Source organism: Gracilinanus agilis, chromosome 1 (genome assembly GCF_016433145.1).
Source record: "Gracilinanus agilis isolate LMUSP501 chromosome 1, AgileGrace, whole genome shotgun sequence".
Taxonomy (NCBI): domain Eukaryota; kingdom Metazoa; phylum Chordata; class Mammalia; order Didelphimorphia; family Didelphidae; genus Gracilinanus; species Gracilinanus agilis.
Genome location: NC_058130.1, coordinates 268,663,845 through 268,688,610, shown reverse-complemented (window position 1 = coordinate 268,688,610; position 24,766 = coordinate 268,663,845). Strand labels below are relative to the sequence as shown.

Sequence of the window (24,766 nt, the reverse complement as noted above, 5' to 3'; positions counted from 1 at the left end):
TTAACTTAAGGAAGTGAGTTATCATTCCAGATTTAATACTTTGTAACCTACTAATGTGGGTCGGCTGTTCTATGACCTTAGTAGTGTCCATTCTTCTGCCTTGGACCTCCTTTCTCTCCCTGCCCAGCTCTCAAATAATTTGAAGCGTTTCTACCAGTAACAATTCAGGGAGAGGCAGAAGTAGAAGATGGCCCTGAGAAGGCCCTTGTGAATTTTAAAATTAATATTCAATATCTACAAAAGTATATTTATAGAGATTTATTAAAATTTAACTAGAGAGCTAGAGAACACAGAGAATGTTTCCCACCTCTTCATGTGGAAAAGAGAGCTAGGACAACAAAGACTGGTCACCACTCAATTCATATGGAAGAGAGAGGGCAGGGCAGAGCGAACCCAAATTATATAGATAGCATAAAGACACATGTATAGGAAAGGCACAAGGAATTGTGGGTAACATAGAAAGGAAATCTGGGTAATGTAGTTTTAGGGATTCAAGATAATTCTAACTATACACCCTTTTCCTTCTCCATAAAAACACTGTGAGGCATCATGGTCAAAGTTCAAGACCTAAACAAAGCAATGCCCGAACACAGAAGTGCCCTAAAAATTGGATCCAATAGCTCTAGAAAAACTCCTGAATTCCCTGCCATGGCTTGAAATACCATCTGTGCCCACTCCAAATCTCTCTGACTTTATTGAACTTTAGAGATATTAATCCCTTGAGGTGAGGATCCAGAATAAGGAGGCATACCTTTCCTTCATCTCTTTTCTGTTCTCCCTGTCCCCTTTCTGGGGTTTTCCTTTTGGGAGCCTTTCCTTAAACATTTTAAATAGACTACTCCCTTCAGCAAGAAGGAAAAAAAAACCTTTCAGATTTGTGTTTGACTTTTCTCTCATTATAATGTGAGCTCCTTGAGGACAGAAACTTCTCATTTTTCTATTTATATTCCCCCTGTACTTGGGAAGCAGATAGTAAGTGCTCAATTAATGCTTCACTCATTCTTTCTTTTCTCCTGCTGCCCCTCATATCCAACAGTCACCAAATTCTTTTAATCTTTTTCTTCTTTTTGTCTCTCTTATCCCTCTTTTTCAATTCCCACCAAATTCAGGCCTTTAGTTTCTTATTTCTCAAATCTCAATTTGATGCTTCTTAGTGGGTCATTTTAAAATTTGAAATGAGCATTGACATTCCTGCTGATATTATTATGAACTACTGTAACAGCTTACTAAACCAGTTTTGTTGTCCATGGAATCTTCCCCCACCTCTACTACATTTTAGTCCTTCCAACAGTTTAGAAATACTTTCATCATTTCAAAAAGAGCTAGAAAGACCTACATGAACTGATGCTGAGTAAAATGAGCAGAACCATGAGAACACTGTACACAGTAACAGCAATATTGCATGATGATCAACTCTGACTTAGCTACTCTCAGCAATATAGTAATGCAGGAAAATTCTAAGGGACTTATGACAAAGAATGTTATTCAAATTCAAATTCAGAGAAAGAACTTTTGGAGTCAAAATGCAGATCAAAGCATACTATTTTTCACTTTAGTTTATTTATTTTTATCTTAGAGTTTTGGTTTTATGTTAGTATTCTTTTACAACAATGACCAATATGAAAGTATGTTTTGCATAATACATGTATAACCCAGATTAAATTGCTACCATCTCTGAGATGGGGGAGGGAAGGAGAGACACAATTTGGACCTCACAATTTCAGAAAATATATGTTGAAAATTATTACATGAATAGGGGAAATAATTTTTTTAAAGAAATACTTCCATCACATCATACCTGTGCTAAAAAATATTGCAATGGCTGCCTACATGATGAAATCCACTTTCCTAAGTTTTATATTCAAACCCCAACACTATCAGGTTTCTACCTACCTTACCAGAATTACAAAATCCTAGATTTGGACTATTCTTAGTTATAGAATGAATTCCCTTCACAATATTCCCCCAGCAAGTCCAGTCTCTGCTTGAACATCCATCGTAAGAAGGGAAATCATTACCCAATGAGGTGGGCCAATTCATTTTCATACCACTCCAATCCTAGGGAAGTTACATTGTATTCTATATACAAAAACTACTTCCCTATAATTTCCATTCACTGGTTTTACAGCTTCCTTTTCTAATAATATATTTAATGCCTCTTCTATTCAATAGTCTTTAAGGTAGGTGGATGCATCTACCATGTTCTGTAGCTTCATTTCCTCTCTTCATTTCCCACCAGCAGCTCAGCTTAGTTTTGCCTCCACAAAAATCATGCCCCTGTACCAGGAAGCCTTTTCCAAAATCCCTTCAGCTATTTTTTGTGTAATGTCTTCCCCTGAGGGCAGGGACTTTCTTTTTATTTCTATTCCCAGGGTTTAGCAGAGTGTCTAACAGCTAAATTTGTGCAATGGATAGAGAGCCAGACCTGAAGTCGGAAAGATTTATCTTCCTAAATTCAAATCTGATCTCAGACTCTAGCAGTGTTACCCAGGGCAAGTCACTTAATCCTGTTTCCCTAGGTTTCCTTATCTATAAAATAAGCTGGAGAAGGAAATGGCAAATCATTCCAATATCTATTCCAAGAAAACTCCAAAAGGGGCCATGAAGAATCAGACACAAAAATTAGTAAACAACTGGCACATAATAAGGACTTAATAAATTTTAAAAAACCATTTACCGGGCAGCTGGGTAGCTCAGTGGATTGAGAGCCAGGCCTAGAGACAGGAGGTCCTAGGTTCAAATCCAGCCTCAGACACTTCCCAACTGTGTGATCCTGGGCAAGTCACTTGACCCCCATTGCCCACCAAGGAGCCAATACACAGAAGTTAAGGGTTTAAAAAAAAATTTACCTTCTGTCTTGGTATCCATCATTCTAAGACAAGAGGAGAGGCAAGGAAAAGCAAATGGGGTTAAGTGACTTGCCCAAAATTCACAAAGCTAGAAAATGTCTAAGGCCAGATTTGAACCCAGATTTTCCCGACTCCAGGCCTTGAGCTCCATCCGCTATGCTACCGAACTGCCCCTTTAATAAATCTTTATTGAATATTGACTTCTTTTCAGATAATAATCCAGTATCAGCTGGGCCCTTCTCTTTCATTCAACCCTAAAGATGTGGGCAGCTAGACTTTCCAAAAAAAAAATCTAAAAATTTTAATACACCTTGAAAAGCTTCAAAAAACAATGCTACAAGACAAGATAGGCAAAATATCAGCATGAATGCCAATTAAAATTCATTTAAAATTTTACTTATTTATTTTTTAAACCCTTACCTTCTGTCTTAGAATCAATACTGTGTATTGGTTCCAAGGCAGAAGAGTGGTAAGGGTAGGCAATGGGAGTTAAGTGACTTGCCCAGGGTCACAAAGCTGGGAAGTGCTTGAGGCCAGATTTAAACCTAGGACCTCCTGTCTCTAGGCCTGGTTCTCAATCCTCTGAGCTATCCAGCTGCCCCCTCATTTAAAAATTTTAACTAGTCCACTACCACACATCAAAGTTAAGATTCACTATGAAAAACTACTTTGAATGACTTTTCAAAATTATATTTGTCACTGTGCGGTGTATCTCCTGTCATATAAATCAATCATATTCTCTGAGAGAAGTTTTGAAGTCAACGTTACATGTAGGAAAAAGCTTCACAAAGGCATAGAATTTATTACAAATGTCTGTAATTTGAAAGGTATTCTCACATGATTTATCTGACTTTTGTTTACAGAGTCTACCCATACTGGCCTTTTGGGGATAAAATGAGTTTATCATTTCTGGAAAGAAAACTATAATGTGCATTACATATCTAACTTACAAAGAGACAGTATCCCACAAATTTATTAAGGAGTGGGTCTCTTGGGGGCAGCTAAGTGATTCAATAGATGGAAATGGGAGAACTTTCTTTCATATCTGGACTCAGACACTTCCTGGTTGTGTAACTGTGGGCAAGTCACATAACTCCCCAATGCCTAGCCTTTACCACTCTTCTGCCTTGGAAATAATACACAGAATTGATTCTAAGATGGAAGGTAAGAGGTTAAAAAAAAAACTACTTTGCATGTCTTTGCAAAATCACATTTGTCACTGGGCAGGGCAAGTATCTCCTATCATCTAAGACATATATTCTCTGTACTAAAAATCCTGGCCTCCTTTTTTTTTTTTTTTTTTTAAAATAAAACCCTTACCTTCTGTCTTGAAGTCAAAGCAGAAGAGTGGTAAAGGCTAGGCAATGGGGGTTAAATGACTTGCCCAGGGTCACACAGCTAGGAAGTGTCTGAGGTCAGATGTGAACCCAGGACCTCCCATCTCTAGGCCTGGCTCTCAATCCACTGAGCCACCCAGTTGCCCCCTCCCCAACCCACCCCTACCTTACCCCCTCCCTTTTAATACCATTTTCATAGGGGGGAAAATCTAAATTCTAATAGTAATCAAGAACACATCTCCCCTTGTCATAGATTCAATGATTAGAGAATATTCTTTCTATAATTTAGATAGGAGAGAACCAAGGTCCAAAGGTCTTGACCATCAAGAGGAAGCAACAGAACCTCTACCAATGGTGGCTTGTAACACTCCAAGGAAGCAGGAGCATCAGTTAGACCTCAGGATGAGGATGGAGTTTCAGTGGCAAAGGATCAGGACACTTAAGGAAAGAGGAGGAAGACAAGGCAATCATATATACATATGAATTGTTCCCAATACAAATGTTCAAAAATATCTTTTATCACAAATATTATTTGTCACATGCATTATTTTATCAGTAATGTTTATAACTCATGTCTAATACTTCTCTATGCACAATTTATATCAATATTTACAATCCTAGCTTGAGAATTAGAAAAAGAAAATAGTGTGATATACAATTTAAATTTATACTTTATTACTAGTATTCATACTTGCACATTAGGATTCTTTGAAAATATTAAAGGAAAAATGTCTACCTTTATATATTAATTTCTGAAAAGCAAGTGGAACTCCAGTAACTTGTTCAATAAGAAGAGCCAGGTCCTGAAGTGTTGGTTCACTGTTTTCTTGCTGTGCTACAACCTGAATGCTATGTTTTTCATTGTCTGGAAAAAAAAAGTAATTGTTTGCAGTTGGAAAATAGTAATTCTTTAATTCAAATGGACTATAAATTACACAAATTATCTTTAGAGCAGAAATTAAACAAACATTTCAAATTTCAAGAAATATTAATTACATGCCAACAGCTCAGCACCACAATGGATAACAACAGAGAAAAAAGACAAAAGAAGTCTCTATCCTCAAGGAATTTTTATTAGGATTATAAAATCTCAGAATTTAAAGGAGTCACAAAAATCACTTCATTCACCTCCTGCCTTATTCAGTAATCCATTCTATAACATCTCCAACTAGTAGTCACCCAAACTGTTCTTGATGTGACCAATGACAGAGAACTCCTTACTTATGAAGTAGCCTTTTCTATTGCTGGTTATATCTAATTTTTAGAAGGTTTTTGTCTAATGTTAAACGCAAATCTGCCTCCTTCTAATTTCTATTGATTCTAGCTTTTAAGAGTTATAAGGAATAATGTCTAATTTCCCTTCCAAATGTTACCTTTTTGGAATATTTTAATCTGGTAATCACAAAGTCCTCTTTTCTAAAGGCAAAATATCCCCTCCCCCCCCCAGCCCATTCCACTTTTTGTATTTACTTTATTTGCTGCCATACTATTAATTCACATCACATAGTTAACTTATAAGTTCACAAGTGCCCTAAAACTCCCAGGTCTTCTATAAACTACTTTTTAACTATATATCCCCCATTTTATATTTGTGAATAGATTTTCTGGGTCCAAATCCAAGGCCTTTTACCCCATTAAATTTGACCATACTAAATTCAGCTCAACATAGTCAAGATCTTTTTGGATGCTGATTTTATTCTCCATTAGTTATCTCTCCTAGCCTTGTGTTGTATGTGACTTTGATAATCCTGCCTGCCACCTATGCCTTTATTCAAGTCATAAATAACCCAGGACCAAGGGCAGATGCCTGAAGTACTCCACTGAATGAAGTAGAACCCTAACAACTATACTTTGTATTCAGCCATCTAATGAGTACTAAGTGCATGCATCTAGTCTGTATCTATCTTTTCCACAAGGTGGATATGAGAAGATTTGATAAATGCTTTGCTAAAATCTAGGTATGTTACATCTGCAGCACTGCCATGACCTAGGAACCTTGACATTCATTTTTAAAAATGTTTTTATTGATACCTTTTGTTTCTTACATCATAATAGTTATCCCATGTATCCTTACCCTCTGCTTGTCCCAGAAAATCATTCCATATTACAAAGTGTTTTTTGGACAGAAAAAAAAAATCGACACAATTGATCAATATATTGAAAAAGTAAAAAAAAACAACGTACAAGGTGTAATACCTATGGGTTTCTCTCATCCAGCAAGGGTGAGTTGGAGTCTTCTCATTTCTCTTCCTTTGAGTCTTGCTTGATTTTTATAATTTTGTTACATTTACTTTTGCTTTTTTTGATGTGTCACTCTTTCCTATAATGTTATAATCACTGTGTATATTGTTCTCTTGGCTCTCCTTTATTCTGGATTAGTTCATATAGCTCTTTCTGGGATTTTGTATTCATTATACACAACATTCTTGTAACCCAGTATTATTATATTACATTCATGTACCACAATTTGTTTCATTCTCCAAAGTTGGACATCTACTTTGTTTCCAATTCTTAGATATTACAAGAAGTGCTGCTATCAATATTTTGGAATATTATGGGGACTTTCTTCCTAATGATGGCTTCCTTGGGGTATAAGCCCAGGAACTGAGTCAATGGTTCAAAGGGTATCGACTTTTTAGTCACTTTATTTACAAAATTTCAAATTGCTTTCCAAACTAGTTGTATGATTTCACAGCTGCACAAACAATATGTTAGTATGCCTAGCATTCCACAACTCTTCCAATATTGAACATTGCCATTTTTTCCAATTTGCAGGGTTTGAGGTAAAATCTCTGGGTTGTCTTGATTTGTATTTCTCGTTAGTAATCTGAAACATTCTTTCATGTAGTTGTGAACACTTTGAAGTTCTTTTGAGAATTGTTCATGTCCTTTGACAACTTATCTAGTAGAGAATGGGCTATTAGTCTTATACCTATACAAAATATGTTCTGATTATTCCTTTTAATTCTTTTGGTTTTCCTATGATTTCACTTTGTTCATTTGTTATTTTATTGATCTAATTTTCTGCTATCTTCTTTTCAATCAGATTAGCTAAAGGTTTATTACAGTAGGACCTCATTTTACATGAAATCAACACGTTTGAATTCAAGTATACATGACTAGCAATAAAAAGGCAGAAAAATATATGAAATAAAAATTTTTAATTACAAGCTAAATCTGAGCCATTTTCCTAATCAGCATAAAGTCTCACAACAGTTCACCTACTCTCACTTTGAAAAGCTTCAGTGAGAGTCATTACATTGCTTTGTGCCAAACATTAGCTCCCATATCAGTCTTTGTCCAGAGTTCTCATTTGTAATAGGTAATGTCCAAGTCAGAGCAGTGCTTCTTTTTGTTTCAGTAATACTATTTAGTTTTTAATAAAGCTCCAAAGCACAAGAGTGGTGACAATAACAGCTCTGATGAATCTAAGAAAAGTCATAAAGTGCCTGGGTATGTTTGCATAAGAAATACTTATTAAATACTAGGACTTACTATTATTTATAACTTTCGATTTTCATAAAGGGTCTTAGAATATACTGGTCACATAAAATGAGGTCCTACTAAAATTTTGTTAATCTTTTCAAAGAACTAGCTTTTAGTTTTATTTATCATTTCTATTTTTTCAACTTATCTATTCCAACTCTAATTTTTAATATTTCCTCTTTTGTGACTATTTTGGATTTATCTGTTGGCTTTCTCATTTTTAAGTGTATATTTAATTCATTAATCCTTTCTTTTTCTTTTCTTTTCCTTTTTTCTTTTACATAGCTTTTGTTTCTTCAATTTGTTCTTTGACTCACCCATTATTTAGGATTTTGTATTTAAATTCCTGTTTATGTCTGTATCTTTTGTGGTTTCTGAACCAATTTCTATTTTTATTGCTTTATAGGATATAAAGGATATATTTAATTGTTCTTGCCTTTTTATATTTGTTTATAATATCCCTGTGCCCTAGTACATGATTAATTTCTGTAGAAGTTCCATGTGGTGATGAGAAATATATATATTCTTTTGCAGACCCATTTAGAAGTTGTCAAATATCTATTAAATTTAGTTTCTCTCGCAATTTGTTCAACTTATTTCCCCTTTTGTTTATCTTTCTTTTAGACTTACTCAAAATTGAGAAAGGGATATTGAAGTTATTATTGTATTACTGTCTATATCTTCTTATTGCTTAATGTTTCCTTTATAAATTTAGATGCTAAGGCATTTGGAGCATATAAGTTTATTATTGATATTGGTTTGTTGTTTATGGTTCCTTTTAGCATTTGTTTCCCTATTTGTCCCTTTTTATTTGCTCTATCAAATAACTCAGTTGCAACTCCTGCTTTTTTTGCAATTGCTTGATGAATAGTAATTTTTTCTCTATCCCCTTAGTTTTATTTTGTATATATCTTTGTTTTTTTTAATGTTTTTTGCAGGTAACAAATTGTAGGCTATTGTTTTCTTATCTAATCTGTTGCTCCTTTTTGTTTTGTAAGATTAATCTATTTCCATTTAAAATTATAACAATTAGGTTTCTAGTTTCCCACCTCGGTCTCTAGTGTTAGTGAGGCTTTTTTCCCCACCCCAAGTTATAATCCACCCCCACACACCTTTTGTAAATACAGTACTATGTTCCTTCAGGTACTTTTCCTTCATCTTTTTTAAAGGTAATCCTATTTCCAGTGGCTCCCTTCCTCTCACCTTGATCTCTCATTTGTTACTCTTTTTCTTTTGGGGTTTTACTTATTAAATCTTTTTTCTCTCACTTTTATTTGATTATATAATTCTCATGTTCTTTTCTTCCTCTCAATCAAGTAGATTCTCCTTTCTTCTCTCTTTCCCTTCAATTAATCTAGTTCATTAGTTTTTAAAATTTCTAATTCTTTTTTGTGTGCCCTTCTAAAAGGGATTTTCCTCATTGTTCATTATTCATTTTCTTTCTATCTACTCTAGACCTTCTTTCTCTGATTCATGACCCCTATAATTATCTGGTCTCTCTCTTTTCTCAGAATTCCTCATGAAATCAAAAGTTTTCAAGATATCCATTCTAGGCTCTCTCCTCCTCATGGTTCCTGCCACTGCCTTGTGGAACTTGATCCTCCAGGGTAGGGCCCCTTCCTAACAACGTTCCTGATTACGTGGACCACCAATGAACTATACTCATCTCTGGTTACCATTTTCCCCCTATTTGTCTCAAAATTTCCTATCTTAGTCCATGCTTTCCTATTCCCTCAAATGTTCAGAGAAGATAAGCAACTCTGGTGGTAGGGCTTGCTAAGCCCAGGGAGGCTCATCTGTCTTCAGTATCTACCTTTCATCCAACATGTGGCTCTAATAAACTGTAGCATGCACAGTGGCCACACCCTGGTAAAACTGTCTCAGCAGACAGGCTAAACCAGGTTAAGGGTAACAACCTGCAGTAAGGCAGTAGGATGCCTACCCCAAGCATGTGAAGACTTCCCTCGGTGGAAATGGGCAGATGAGAACAATTTGTTCCAATGGCCAAGAAGGCAGCTGAAGCAATACTCAGAGCTTGGTCAGACATGGAAGATGCCAAGGTCATCCACTACATCCCAGGCCATCGACAGTTGCCTTGACTTTTGTCTTGCCACTGGACATTGATGACTCTGGAAGAGAGAGTGAGGCTGAAGACTTTGTGCAACTCTGCCTCACTTAAATCCAATTCATGGGCTCAGTGGATTGAGAGCCAGGCCTAAAGACAGGAGGTCCTAGGTTCAAATCTGGCCTCAGACACTTCCTAGCTGTGTGACCTTGGGCAAGTCACTTAACCCCCATTGCCTAGCCCTGTAACAAATTAAAAAATTAATATAGAAGGATATATATAAAAAGATATTAGGGTTTAAAAAAATTTTTTTTAAATAAATCCAATTCATGTACAAGTCAAGACATCACCCCATGATGTCATTGGATCTCTTTGAAAATGAAGGGCAAACAATTCCTCAAGTGCTAGTTGCCAGCAGGAGTTTCTCCCCTCCCAAAGTAGGACTAGTAGACTTTTCAAGTGCTAAATCCTCCTGGCCACAGTCAGCATAAGGTCCCTGTTTCACTTCACAGACCATTTCTCTTCCCCCAAAGGAGCATTCATCAGTGGAACTTCTTCCCACCACCAAAGCAAGAAACTTTCCCTTTCTTTTCAATCCTCCCTCCCACTTCTCACCCACTGCCCAATATACCCTTCTCTTTCTTACTAGCCCCTGATTTGACCCTGACACATCAAACATTCCTCTCTATCCTCCTGCTTCCCTCTCTCATTTTATGTACCCTCTCATGTTGTAATGTAGTCCCACTAAAAAAAATATCGATTCATCTGTAGTCAAGGTGTCACCAGATTCTGTCTCTAATGTCCTATACCAGCCTTTTCACTTTTTCCTCTCAAGCTTCCCCCTCTACTTTTGTCTCCTTATGTACATTTAGAAAGAAGTTTCCTATTGATCATTGATGCTGTCCCTCTTGATATTCCTGTCCAAGGCTGCAGCATTTGCTCACTCTTACATTTCTACTGTTTGGTGTGTTCAAGAAACAAATAATTTCTTCAGTTGTGGTTTTCTTTCTAAAAAGATTTCAAATGTCTCTGTATTATTGAATGTCCATCTTTTGTTCTGTATGATTAAGCTCAGATTTGTAGGATAAGTCCACCCTGGTCTGCATTCTGAGCAACATGGCTCTTTAGAACACAATTTTTGGGGCAGCTAGATGACACAGTGGATAAGGCACCAGGCCTGGAATCAGGAGGACCTGGATTCAAATCTGGCCTTGGACACTTCTTAGTTGCGTAACCCTGAGCAAGTCACTTAACCCCAAATGCCTAGCCATTGCCTGTTCTATCTTAGAAGTAAAACTAAGGGGGGCAGCTAGGTAGCTCAGTGGAGTGAGAGTCAGGCCTAGAGACAGGAGGTCCTAGGTTCAAACCCGGCCTCAGCCACTTCCCAGCTGTGTGACCCTGGGCAAGTCACTTGACCCCCATTGCCCACCCTTACCAATCTTCCACCTATGAGACAATACACCGAAGTACAAGGGTTTAAAAAAAAAAAAAGAAGAAGAAGAAGTAAAACTAAGACAGCTGGTAAAGATTAAAAAAAAAAAAAAACACCATATTTTTCCATTCCCTCCTACATTTCCTGGTGGGTTAGGATAGTCTTATGTTATTTGTATTTCCTTTCCTTTGTATTTGAATATCTTTCTCCTGATAGCCTGTCGTTTCTAAATTGGATTGTTTAACTTCTATGTATCCTAGAGCTTTCAGTCTTCATTTTCTCTGGAAGTAATCTGTGAATTCTTTCAAATGGTGTGTTTTTCTGTGTACACAAGTTCTTGGCATTTCTCTTCTATTATTTCCTGCATTATGGTATAAAAGGTTTTTTGTTCTGTCCTGTTCTCTTAGGAAACCAGTGATCCTTAGGTTGTCTCTGCATATCCTGTCTTCAAGATCATTATGTTTTATTTGATTAGGAGTATATTTTCTTTTAATGTTATTGTTTTTTGCTTCTCTTCTAGATTGTTCTTCACTTCTATATATTTGCACTTCCAACTTATTGTTCTCTATTTTGTTTCTTTGGTGAGGCTTGCCATTACAGACTCCAGTATTTCTATTATGCCCGTTATTTTTGCTGTGCAGGCCATAAATTCTGCTCTCATAATTCTCATTTCTCTTTTGAACCACTCAGGAACAGCATGTCATGGTTCCTTATTCTCATCAAATTCCTCTTCATTCATTCATTAAGTGTAGGATAATTTTTCTTTATTTTGAAGTATTTATACATAGAGACCTGAATTTATTTTCCAGATCTTTCTTCTGTTAATGTTTTCTCTATTGATTTTTCGGTCACTAAAGTGATTTTTCTAAAGTACAGGTCTGGTACTTCACTCTTGTTCTTAATAAACTCCAAGGGTATGTGGAAATTTGTTTTTAAAATAAAGAAAGAAACTCTAAAAGCTCCCTATTGCCTTTAGGATTAAACACAAAATGCTGTTTGGCATTCAAAGTCCTATATAATCTAGCCTCTTCCTGTGTATATAGTATTCTTACACCTAACTCCTTGTCATGAATTCTTTGATCCAGTGACACAGGTCTTCTAGTTGTTCTTTGTAAAAAAATCACCCCATCCCTTGACTCCAGGGATTTTCTCTAGTTGTTCCCCATGTCTCCCTCTTCTGCTCTGCCTACTTGACCTCCCTGGCTTTCTTTAAGTCAAGACTAAAATCCTATCATCTAATAGAAGACTTTCCCAACCCCTCTTAATTCTAGTGCCTCCCCTCTGTTAATTATTTCTTATTTCTCCTGTATATAGCTTGCTTTATATATATTTGTTTGCATGTTCTTTCCATTAGATTGGAAGTTAGAAGGTAGGGCAAATTTTAAAAGGAAACAATGACTTTTGTGGGGGAGATAGTGGGTTTGAAGTAGTGGTGGAACTCATTTAGTGGATATATCTAAGAGGTAGTTAGGAATACAGGACTGGAACAGGGAGAATTTAGGGCTAGAGATCCAGATCTAGGAGTCACTGAAGTATAGTTTATATTTTTATATTCATGAGAGTATGATATGATAATCAAGAAAGCCAATGCTGTTTTAGGCTGCGATAAATAACCCCCTGGATTGGGGAATGACTGAAGAAATTGTGGTACATGAATGTAATGGAATATTATTGTGTTGTAAGAAATGATGAATGTGATGAATATAGAGAAGCATGAAAAGGTATACATGAACATCTGATGCTGAGGGAAGCAAGCAGAGCCAAAAAAATAAAACATACCAGAGATGTCAAATGTTGCCCAAGGGCCAGCCCCTCCAGTCAGATTTTTATTTGGAAACAATCACTGTGAGCCCTGGCCCAGTGCCAAATAGCACCACTGGAAACACATTAAGTTCCTTGAGGGCAAGGACTTGTCTCTTTTTGTATCTCTAGTGCTTAACAAGGTGCCTGGCACAAAGCAGATGTTTGATAAATGTTTATTGAGATTACATATGTAAAGATTGCTTACCATCTCAAGGCAGTAGGGGTAGGAGAGGAGGAAGGGAAAGAATTCAAGACTAAAATTTTTTGAAAAATGTTGGAAACTGTTTTTACATGTAATTGGGGGAAAAATAAAATTTAGTAATAACTGTTTATTGATTGATCTTATGTTCAAGATCTTTGAACTTTCTTCTTTCTGAAATCTTTGGCACTTTCATTCTTTTTTTTCCTCCCTGATTTTTCTCCTATTTACTTTCTGGCTGTCCTCTCTGATGGTGGTTTCCTTCTGGGTTGGATCTCAAAGCTCCAGCCCCTACAACACACATAAAAGGTGTACCAGTTCTGGTGATCTGATCTTCACCCTCTGTTCTTCAATTCTCTGCCTCAGCACCGGTAGTTCAGAGCTTTGCCATGCTGGTATTTTTGTTCCTGAAGGGCTATGGCCCACTGACTGTCTGAAGTAGCCAAAGTAAATTCCCACCGTCTGAAATTGGGGTCTCCATAGCACTGCAAAGAGGGAGGAAGGATATCTAGGTGTAGAGGTAGAATTTGTGAGCTCTACTTTCTTCTTCTTTTTGAAAATTTGAACATTTGCCCTTGTGAAGTATGGCATTGCTTGCTCCAAAACACAAAACTAGTTAAAGGCAGAATTATGAACAGAACCTAATTCTCCAGTTCCCCAATCCAAATGCTCTTTTCATTTATACCCTATTGCCTCTCTTATAAGTTATCTCAGGACAGAAATTTTGACTTTTTTTGGATTCATCATTATGCCAAATATAGTGCCAGTACATGGTAGACTATTCAAAAATACTTGTTGGATAAAACTAAATTACTTACACAGCCAGATAGTGGGCTCCAAATTTATGGCTGCTTAGAAAGCACTCTGTAAACTCTAAAACTCAGTAGAACATAAAGCCATGTTGTTGCCTCCTTCTAGAGGGGATAGAAGAATCTAGATCTCCTTACTCTTTATTCTGGTGTTTTTCCTCCTCTAGGAAAAGAGCACTCACTGCCTTTGAAGTCAAAAGACCTGGATTCAAATCCCACCTCTGAAATCATCTATGTGACTGTTGCAAGTCTGTGTGTGTGGTCCCTGGATCTTCTAGTACAGGTAGCTTGGAAGGGTTGGGGGAAGGGTGTTGAGTGAGCTCAGAGCTAGTTCATTGGTTTTGAGTCTTTTTTTTTTAATCTTTTTTTGTATTCTAGGTGTCAGCAACAATAGCTACATTCATCTAGTACTCCACAAATACATTATCTTATTTGATCCTCACAATGATAGATTTAGCCTCTCTAAGACTCAATTTCCTCATCAATAAAGTGAGAGGGTTAGATAGCTACTGAAATAGCTCTGGAACTATGTAAGTCATTTTGCAAACAGTTCCTGTTAAACAACTATTAAAAGAGAGGCTTCTCCAGAGATCCAATTAATGTAGATCCTGCAAGACTTAGTCTGCTTTTTAAAAGTTATTTAGGGAGGCAGCTAGGCGGTTCAGTGGATTGGGAGCCAGGCCTAGAGACAGGAAATCCTTGGTTCAAATCTGACCACAGAAACTTCCTAGCTGTGTGATCTTGGGCAAGTCACTTAACCTCCATTGCCTAGGCCTTACTGCTCTTCTACCTTGAAAACTAATACATATTATTGATTCTATGATAAAAGGTTAGGATTTTTTTTTTAAGTTATTTAGACTCCTTTTAAATCAGAACATCCCTTTTTTGGGGGGAAAGGGGGCACTGGCTGCTTCCACAGTCAGGTTTGATTACCAGAAGAGATCTGGCATTGTGAGCTCTTGGCTTCTTTAGGCCATAATCACAATGGTTAAATCTAACTTTTTAGACGGAGCTCCGGCCAGCAATTCTCTAAGGAGGCTGCCAATCTTTCTAAGCTTTCCCAACATCCTTCCTGCTCAAACGAATTGATATATGTTAAATGCTTTGCAAACCTTAAAGTGCTATATGATTAAAGGCTTTGTTGCTATTATCAGTAGCAAAAGTGGAGTATATGGGAAGCTGCTGTAACACTGAATCAAAGAATCTGAGAGTTAGTTGGAAGGGACTTCTGTGACTTTCTAGTGTCCGTCTCCCACCTCCAGGACTGAAACAAAAAGATAATAAAGTGAGAAAGAAAAGAGAGTAGAGAAGAGAAGAAAGAAATAAAGGAAAAAATACGGAAAACGAAAAAAATACAACCAAAATATACAAGTCTTCCCTATCCCTAGTAGTACTTGGCACATGGTGAAAACTTAATAAATGCTAGTTGTCCCCCTGATTATTAGTAAATAAGGAGCCTGTGGCTCTCTGCTTCTGGAGATCATCATCCTCAACAGTCTCTATTATAACTTCGGTTTCAGTAAGACCCCTTACCTGCTTGGATCCAGCCCAGAAGGGAACTTCCCCCACTCCCAACCCCCCTCACCTCAGGAATCAGCACCGGTTCTCCCACCCCGGGCACTTACTGTAGGTGACAGTGATGGTCATCGAGGGCCCCGACATCTCGGCTGAGGATACTCCCTCCGACTCCCCGAATCCCAAGCCTGACAATCATCCACTGCGTACCCCTTCCCCAATGCCCCCTGGCTCTGCCTCCTCCCCACGTTGCAGGTATGAGACCCGGGTAACCTGGCAGGCGCCCAAACCTGTCCGGCTGCTGAGCATGCTCAATACGACCGTAAGATGAGCCGGCAGTCAGGAGGGGAAAATCCACCTCTCCACAGTTTAGTAGCAACCGGAGACGGTCCCGAAAGGATTGCTGGGACTTGCATGGGAAAAGGGAAAGGTTGTAGGGAGGAATCTCAACCCTTCACCATCTCTGGGCTTTAACACTTTTCTTTACTCCTGGTTCTCTAGGCCTGGCATTATTTATTCCACCCTTTCCCTTTTCTATCTCTTTTTGTCAAAATCCTCGCCATTCTCGGAATCCCAAATCAATTACCACCTCCTCCTTGGAGCGATCTCTGATTCCCACAACTGGAGGTCTCTAAACTTTCAGAATACTTTGTAGTTAATTTTTATAGGGTCTTCGACGCTTTTTCTAGTGTCTTCCTCTCCTAATTATTTCCTATTTGTCCTGTATATAGCTTTCTTTGTCAATTGTTGTTTGCTTGATTTCTTTCCCATTAGATTGTAATCTCCATGAGGACAAGAGACTGTCTTTTGCCTCTTTTTGTAACCCTTGGGTTTAGCGCAGTGCAGTGTCTGGCACACAGAAGGCAAAGTAAAGATTGATTGATCTTTGAATGATGCCTCCCCCAAGATATCGTAAGCTCCTTGAGGAGAGCGACAGTTTTTTATCTCTTTGTTTTCTTAATTCAAAGATATTTTGTTTTCCCAGTTACATGTAATAACTTTCAATATATGTTTTCCGAAATTATAAGATCCAAATCATCTCCCTCCATTCTTTCCCTTCCCACTTTCCTTTCCCTCCCTGCTCCTCGAAGATGTTAAGAAATTTGATCTTGATTATACATGTTTTATCATTTTGCACCTAGCATAGGGCCTGGCACAAAGAAACTTTAATAAATATTGATTGATATGTTTTTATATTGTCTGCCCCATAGATTGAGTGCTCTTGAGGGCAGGGACTATCTTGCCTCCCTCTGTATCCCTAACACTTAGCAAAGAGAAACAGCACAAAGAAGGCTTAATAAATAGTGACTGATTGGTATTTGTTTGTTGTTCTCTCCTCTATTACGTGATGAGTTTCTTAAGAGCAGTAGTGACTCTCTTTTACTTCTTTTTGTATCCCCAGAGTTTAGCAAAGCCTGACACATAGTATGTGGTATAAATGGAGATTTTGAACTTTGGACCTCATTCCCCATAAGTCCTTAGTTTTCCCAAAATTCCCTTTAATCTCTCCTGCACCTCCACGTTTGGGTGGTCACGTTTATTGTTTTATGGTTGGCTGTAACTCCTCCTGCTTTCTCTTTTGCTCCTGGGAGGGGCTGGGTGAGTTTAGTACCTTTTCCCTCTAGGGAAAATTATTTTTTTAAATGTTAGTTTATTATTAATAAAACTTTATAAAATATAATATTTAGCTATTGCATATTGATTTTAATCTCCACAAGGTGCTTAATAAATTATTGTTGATTGACTTATATTTGTTTACATATTATCTTCCCCATTAGTGTGTTAACCTGGAAAAAAACACAAGACTACTAAAGTAGTCAGTAAAACCCAGTCTTTCTTCAGCTGCTACGCAGAGTCAAGCGCCTAAAAAACAAACAGAGCCAAGGGCTCTGGGACTCTGGGAACAGTATCTCTGTGAAAAATCTCCCGGGGATAGAACAATAAAACATAGGGATCTTATATACCTTTTGGGGAACTCAGGATATCAACAACAACAGGACATACAACAATGTATGTCAACATACATTGACAGGTTATAAGCAGGCTTGGGAAAGAGGCTGTAACCAGAGACTGGGGTATCAGGGAGTGATTTACAATGGATATTAAAAGGATGGTTCCTTCACAGATATTGGTCTTCTTGGGAAGGATCTCTGATACAATGGGGGAAACTAAGACTAAAAGTGTATTTAACATTTGACTGTCTGCTAGTCCCACCTAAACTGGGATCATCAAGCACTTTAAGGTCTATTGTTCAGTCAGAAATGGGTCAGTCTGGGACTTCCTTCAGGGCACTTCCTCAGGGGACAGGGGCAAACTTGGGGTTCCCAAAAACCCAGTTGATAAGTGTTAGCGTCTCACAGAGAGGAACTATTTTTCCCATCTTTTTTAATCCCCAACACTTAGCCCAATGCCTGGAATATTATAGGAACTTAATAAATATTGATTGATTGACCTAGAAGTAGCTAGACAGTCCAAGGGATAGACCACTGTGCCTAGACTCTGGAGCAGTGTTCTATTGTGACCTTAAACCCTTATTAGCTGTGTGACCAATGCAGGTCACTTAATCTGTTTGCCTTAATTTCTTCAACCATAAAATGGGATAGATAAAAGGAGATATTTGTAAAGCATTTGGCACATTGATAAAATTTGGCTCTTGATAAAAGTTTGTTTCCCAGGGATATCTAGGTGGCTCAGTAAATTGAAAGGTAGGCCTAGAGACAAGAGGTCCTAAGTTCAAATCTGACCTCACTTTCCTATCTGAGTAACTCTGGGCAAGTCACTTAACACCCAACCAAAACATAATATGGATTCTAAGACAGAAGGTAACAGTTTTTTAAAAAGTTTATTTCCTTCCTTATAGTTATCTTTAATGTCTTTGAAAACAATCTCCTTGTACTTCCAGTATACATAGCATTGTACACACAGTAAGCCAGTCAATAAGTAGTTATTGAACTTGTTTAATATCCTCTGTTATAAGCTTTATATCAGAGATTTAACTTTGGGGAAGACAACAAAGAGGGAGTGAGAGGTTTGCTTCATCTTACTCCCCTCCATATTTGTTCTTTTTTTTTCCTAACTCAAGACATTCCACATCACTCCACATCTCAGCCCCAGGCTTTTTCTTTCACTGGCAGTCCCCCTTGCCTGGAATGCTCTCCCTTCTCATCTCCACCTACAAGTTTTTCTGGTCTCAGCTAAAATCTCACCTTCTGCAAAGAAGCCTTTTTTAAGCCCTCTTTGACACTAGTTCCTTCCCCCTGAAATTACCTTCAACTCATCTGGGATATATTGTTGTTTCTCCATAGCCATTTCATTATTATCCATCCCAATTAGATTGCAAGCTTCATGAGAACAGGGATTAGTTTTATTCATTATATCCTTAACACTTAAAACCGTCTAGGCACAGAAAAGGAGATTGATAAATATTTTTTTATAACTTGTGGAATGAATGGATGGATGGATGGATGACTGACTATAATTGGTAAGTGTGGGCTCCAAGGAAATTTTGGAAAATGGAATGAGTAAGATTATTTTTCTTCAGAGAATTATTCAAAATCTTCAGAAAGGCTTAATTTTTCTATAACATTTGAATTTCTATAGCATCTACAGCTCATTTTACAGATGAAGAAACTGAGGCAACAAAGTGAAGTGACTTGCCCAGAGCTATACAGTTTGGAAGTGTCTGAGGCCAAATTTGAACTCAGAGATGAGTCTTACTGATTTCAGACCTGGCATTCTATCCACTGCACCACCTAGCTGCCCTTTATCTTCCAGTGCCTAATACAAAACTTTACAAGCATTAGATACTCAACAGGGGTTAGAAGGAATAAATAAAAATCCTTTCATGTTTTATAGGTGCTTGTGAATAATCATACAGCCAGAACAAGGGGTTTCTCCAAATCAGAGAAACATACCTCCTTTCAAGCATTCAATTCGTACCTGAACTTCAGAGAATTCTTTTCCTTTGAGGCCTAAAGAAAGTGTGAGACTTTTGAAAAATGCTTATTTAATTTTTAAGTCATTATAAAGAAATTGGCTCTTGCAGACTCAGTCATTAGTTTTTAAAATGTTTGTTAATATCTATTACTTGTGGTGTTTAGAATAAAATCAGACATCTGAATTCAATTCAATAATTGGCTTGAATTTAAAAGCTCTATCTGCCACTTACTTTTGGTCAGTTAACTTGTGTGAGTCTCATTTTCCTCAGTTGTAAACTAAGTGGCCTATAAAGTTCTTTCCATCTCTAGATCCATGATCAAATAGATTTGGATTTTATACACATTGATGCATATTTACATAACTTGCCTTTGGTTGTGCCTCAGAGAACTAAGAGATTTAGGAATCTGTGTATTCCTAGGGCATGGTCCCCCTAGAAGGCTCCCAAGAGGGAGCATTCCCTAGGTAGCAAGTGGCTTCTGGATGATTTAATACTTTTACTCTTCAGCTTATTCTACTTTTCCACCAGAATAATCTAAATTCTTGGTGATGTTTTAGACCCAAATAGGTTTTCATCAGCAGTTGCCAAGGTTGAAAGATTTGCTATATCTGTTGAATTCATGACAGGTATACATCAGTTCATAGGTTTTTTAAATATCACATAGCAAGTGGCTATATATAAACAAGTGTGGATCCTATATATATAATGGGTTTGTTTGCTATTGTCAATAACAGGGCTATAGTAAATTTTGGGAATTTGGTACTTTATTTGAATGTACATTATTTACTCTAGTACTGTTTTGTTTTTATAAATCTGTTATTTTGTGAAAATCATTTGTACTCACACAGTGGATCATGGCCAAGTTTAAAAAGGGAATGGATCTCATTTTTGGGTGAGGAACCTTTGTATTCTACCTCTCCATGGCTGACACAGTGTGTCACTGATTGTAAGCTATATATTTTTATTTTTATTTTTTTAAACCCTTAACTTCTGTGTATTGGCTCATAGGTGGAAGAGTGGCAAGGGTGGGTAATGGGGGTCAAGTGACCTGCCCAGGGTCACACAGCTGGGAAGTGTCCAAGGCTGGATCTGAACCTAGGACCTCCCGTCTCTAGGCCTGACTCTCAATCCACTGAGTTACCCAGCTGCCCCCCTATATTTTTATTTTTAAAACATTTTTATTATTGTTTTTTCCTTGTATTTGCAATATAGTATTTGAGTACTTTGAAGTACATGTAATCAATATTACTTTTTTTAAATTTTGCATAAAATAAGTTTAAAGTACATTTGTTCTAATTAAACTGCATACTCCAAATCTTTGAACTATAGAAATAATGCCATTGATTGTTTAAAAAAATTATGGGACTTTGCTTAATGATTTTGTCTGATTCCAGAAGAAGGAATATAAAAAGAACCACTGCACACTTCCAAAGAAGCACAAAGCTACCTGCATAGTGTCAACCAAGCATTGTAAGAGGGGAATTTAAAATATTTATTTAAGGTATGGTCACCAGGAATCAATTAGCTTGATTCCATATTTAAATAGACCCAAGTCAGAATAGCTTTTATGGTAGCTAATTTACAATTAGGAAGGTTGAAGGTAGGGAAATAGAGAGAGAGAAACTCTGGCCCGGATCAGAGGTCCAGCCAGGATGAGGATTTAGAGGTTAATTAAACAAGGCTACTAGCTGCAAGGCCTTTGACAATTAGAGAGGCAAAGAAGCCTCCTTGAGGGTAGAGACTCTAGAAACACCAAGGGAGGTGAAAGGAAGTCGGCCTAACTTACCCACGTGACAATTCAGAGAGAAGCCATCTGAAGTCTTAGCGGAGATCCTTCAGCACCAAGTTCAAAGGGCCAACTCCTCCACAGGAGGTTACCATCATATTTGAAAGATAACATCTTTCGTCACTTCCTGAATCCACCTCTAATTCAAGTGGACAAATGGCAGCCTCAACACTGTTTTGGACTGCCCAAAGGGCAGTCCCTTGTTCTTGATTTGTTACTTATTGTCATGTGTAACTAATCTTACATGTGTAACTAATGTTACTTATTGTCATGTGTGTAACTAATCTCCCCTCCCCACTATGGGAGGTAGGATGACATTATCTCTGATGGCTAGAGTCTAACTATGAATGAAGATGAGCTAATTCCATTTACACAGCATAAAGGTTAAATATAGAGAGCCAGCCTCTATATGGTTTTGGGGTTCTGAGTGGCGTATGGTGGCATAGGATTGTTAAGACAGGAGAAAGAAAATGAGAACAGCCAGACTAGTGGTTAGCCCATGTTGATCTGAACTCTGTGGGCTTTGGAGTTTATTATATACTGATTTCAAATAAAGAACACAAAGAGTCACAGCTGTGAAGGGGTCACAAATCATACACAACCCATTAAAGTCTAAAAAGTAAAGATATAGTTACAAGGACAAGGGCCAAATTCCAACCACCAATTAGTAGGGGATAATTCTGGGAGCAGAGATATATTTTATGGAGATGTTCACTAATTGCGTTCTGCCTTGATTTACAGGTCTGCACCTGGTCAGATAGTCTGGCTTCAGTCTTATCTCTATCTTTGTCTGTGTCCAGCCTTGACTATATTTTTTAGAGTTCAGGCTTCTTAATTATCAAGGAGAGAAATTTTTAACTCAGTAGTTGCTGGTCTGCTAAGGACTCAAAGCTTTTCAATAAGTCTATAACGTTTTTCCAATAAGAAAAGGTATGAATCATAAGAGGTGTCAAAAGAGGGGTCTCAGATTTTTATCTATTCTCTTATTGGCTTCCCACAGTTAAAGAGATCAAATCCCAGTGGAATTGATGTAATTTTGAGCCAAGACAAGAGGACTTGAATTTGTTTGGGGTTTGAGGTTGCGGCTGTTTTGACAAATGTCAGAGGCAGGTCTTCCACTGAACCACATTCTAACAAATACTTCTTTAGCTGCCCTCCTGGCTCCCATTTGCTCCTATAATCTAGTCCCTTTTCTATCTCTCAGAGTGTAGCAAACTTTCTGTAGTCTTGATTGGGTAAGTGCATAATTACATAAATCACTTTAATTGGGCCCTGATTCAAGAACCTGTTATAGGTTTATTTTTCCTTTACTTAAATTTTTTAGATGTAAGATTTTAATATTTTATATTTAATCCACAAGTTATTTTTTCTCTTTTATGTGAATTTTTTGGTGTTTTTTATTTCTTTTGCAATTGATTCATATACCTTATAACTCAGCCATGTATCCCTGAGTGATCCCTGTTTGTTATTATCTACCTCGGGGGGACTATGTTATTGTTGTGAACTTTGATTTGAATTTGAGCCTAATTTAGAACAGAAGACTACCTCCTAGAACCCAGAAAGCAAACCTGTTTGGAGAAGGTGCCATGAAGATGCCTGCAGAGACCACATGCTGTACCAGAAGATCCAGAGTGAACTTTGGGATGTGAATTTGAACTTGGGGGGTGGGTGGGGTAGAATGTATTTATTTTGAATGTACACTCTTATGCCTAAGGGGATTGTTCCCTAATTGGCTTTTTATCAATGCACCTAACATTGGCTTTGCTCTTTCTCTCTTTTACCTTTTATCCCCGAATTATTGTAAATTTTAATCTGATTATGTTTCCATGATCCATTGGGGAGATTGGTCTCCCAAAGGATCACAGGAGGGAATGTATAGTTGGAAAATCTTGAACCCCTAAAAACTACATTACTCAAAATTCTTTTCTGTTATTACCTAGAATGCTTTTCCTTTTGTCTACGTTTGTGTGGTCATATTTGGTATAAGTTCTGAGGCTCCGCCACATTCTCCTTTTTTTGCTCTGGTGAGAGGGTTGAATAGCTAAGTCTCTTACTTCAGTTATTATAATAAAACTTTATTAAATATAATGCTTAGTCATTGGATATTAATTATAAAATCCACACAGATATGGGATGTTTGAATCATGCTCATTTCACATTCTGTTTCTTAGATGAAGTAACATACTCAAATCATTCTTTAGAGAAATGTTAAAAGGAACAAAAATGGATCTGAAAATAGATTTAAATATAACCGGAGGTCAAATACAACTCAAATCTTGGTCTATGTATAATGCTATGTAAATTTGTGGTCAAACAGAAGTATCAGTTCATTCATTGAAATATGAAAAATATGCTATTTTATGTGAGCATCCTTGGAAATAGTTTCTTACAGAGAAGGAAAGCATGGAAATATTTTAAATCAAAGGGCGTCAGATCTCTGATTCTTTACCTTCAAATCTGTATGACTGTGGGTGAGTTTTCTCCCTTCTCTAGGTTTCTCTATTTAATTAAACGAATATTTATTAGACATTATAAAGGTAATAAGGATACAAAGGAAGAAAATTGCAGTCCATGGAGTTTATAAGGAGTGAGGAATAATAATTACAGAATTAAATAACTACAAAATATTTGTTTCAAAAGGGATTGTATTCTAAAGGGCAAAATATTTCCTTTATCTGAACTTCATTTTTCTTGTCTGTAAAATATTGGGAATGGACAGGATAAAAGGCACCTATGATTCCTTCATGTTCTTAACATCCCATGTGCTAATATGAACATTTTTATACCTGTGTATAAAATGATAGAGTGGAACTAAATCTGGAATTTCAAAAAAAAGTTAACATTCATTTTTTAAAATGTTGAATTCCAAATTCTCTTCTTCTCTTTCTCCCCCATTTATTGTGAAAGAAAGCAACATGGTGCCCATTTTCCAAGTGAAGTCATGCACAACATAGTTCCATATTACCTATGTTCAAAAAAAGGGTAGAAAAAATAAAATGAAAAAAGAGCTTCAATTTGCAGTCAGAATTTATCAATTCTCTCTCTGGAGGTGGATAGTATTTTTCATAACGAATCCTTTGAAATTGTCTTGGATCATTGTATAAATCATTTAGCTAAGTCTATCATAATTGTAGATCAAAAATTTTTTTTTAATTGGGTAACGAATGTTTTATAATCCTATATAGTTTATCTTACACCTTTAAAACGATATTCCAGAAGAGTTACTTAGCCTTCATCAGACTACCATAGAGGTATATGACACAAAAAGATTAAAAAGAACCTTTGGACTCGGTTGATGTCCTAGGGCTCTTCCAGCTCCAAATTCTCAGAGCCCAAGAACAAGCTAATGACTCTCTTCCCCAAGGAAACGCCTCTCTTTGCATCCCCGTAGAGTTAGTATTTCCAGAACTAGGGAGGCCCAGAGCCCAGGTAACTTCGAAAACCCGGACTAGAGAATCTCCCAGCGCTCGGATCAGCTAGAGCGCGCAGACTGAGCACGCGCAGTAGGTAGCCTGCCGGGGCGGAAGCCCAAAGGAGGAGGGGACAGC

The 24,766-nt window shown here is 37.3% G+C and overlaps 1 protein-coding gene across 1 annotated transcript in view; it reads right to left on the bottom strand.

The window, feature by feature from the left end:
• BAG1 (BAG cochaperone 1) overlaps positions 1-15,680 on the bottom strand; it is a 54,825-nt gene extending 39,145 nt beyond the window's left edge. The window contains exons 1-2 of the mRNA XM_044661557.1: positions 15,606-15,680; positions 4,923-5,051 (exon numbers count right to left, since the gene is read on the bottom strand). Of these exons, the coding sequence (XP_044517492.1) occupies positions 4,923-5,051; positions 15,606-15,642 (166 nt within the window). The 5' untranslated portion in view covers positions 15,643-15,680. The remainder of the gene's footprint in view (positions 1-4,922; positions 5,052-15,605) is intronic.
• Positions 15,681-24,766: the final 9,086 nt, after the last annotated feature.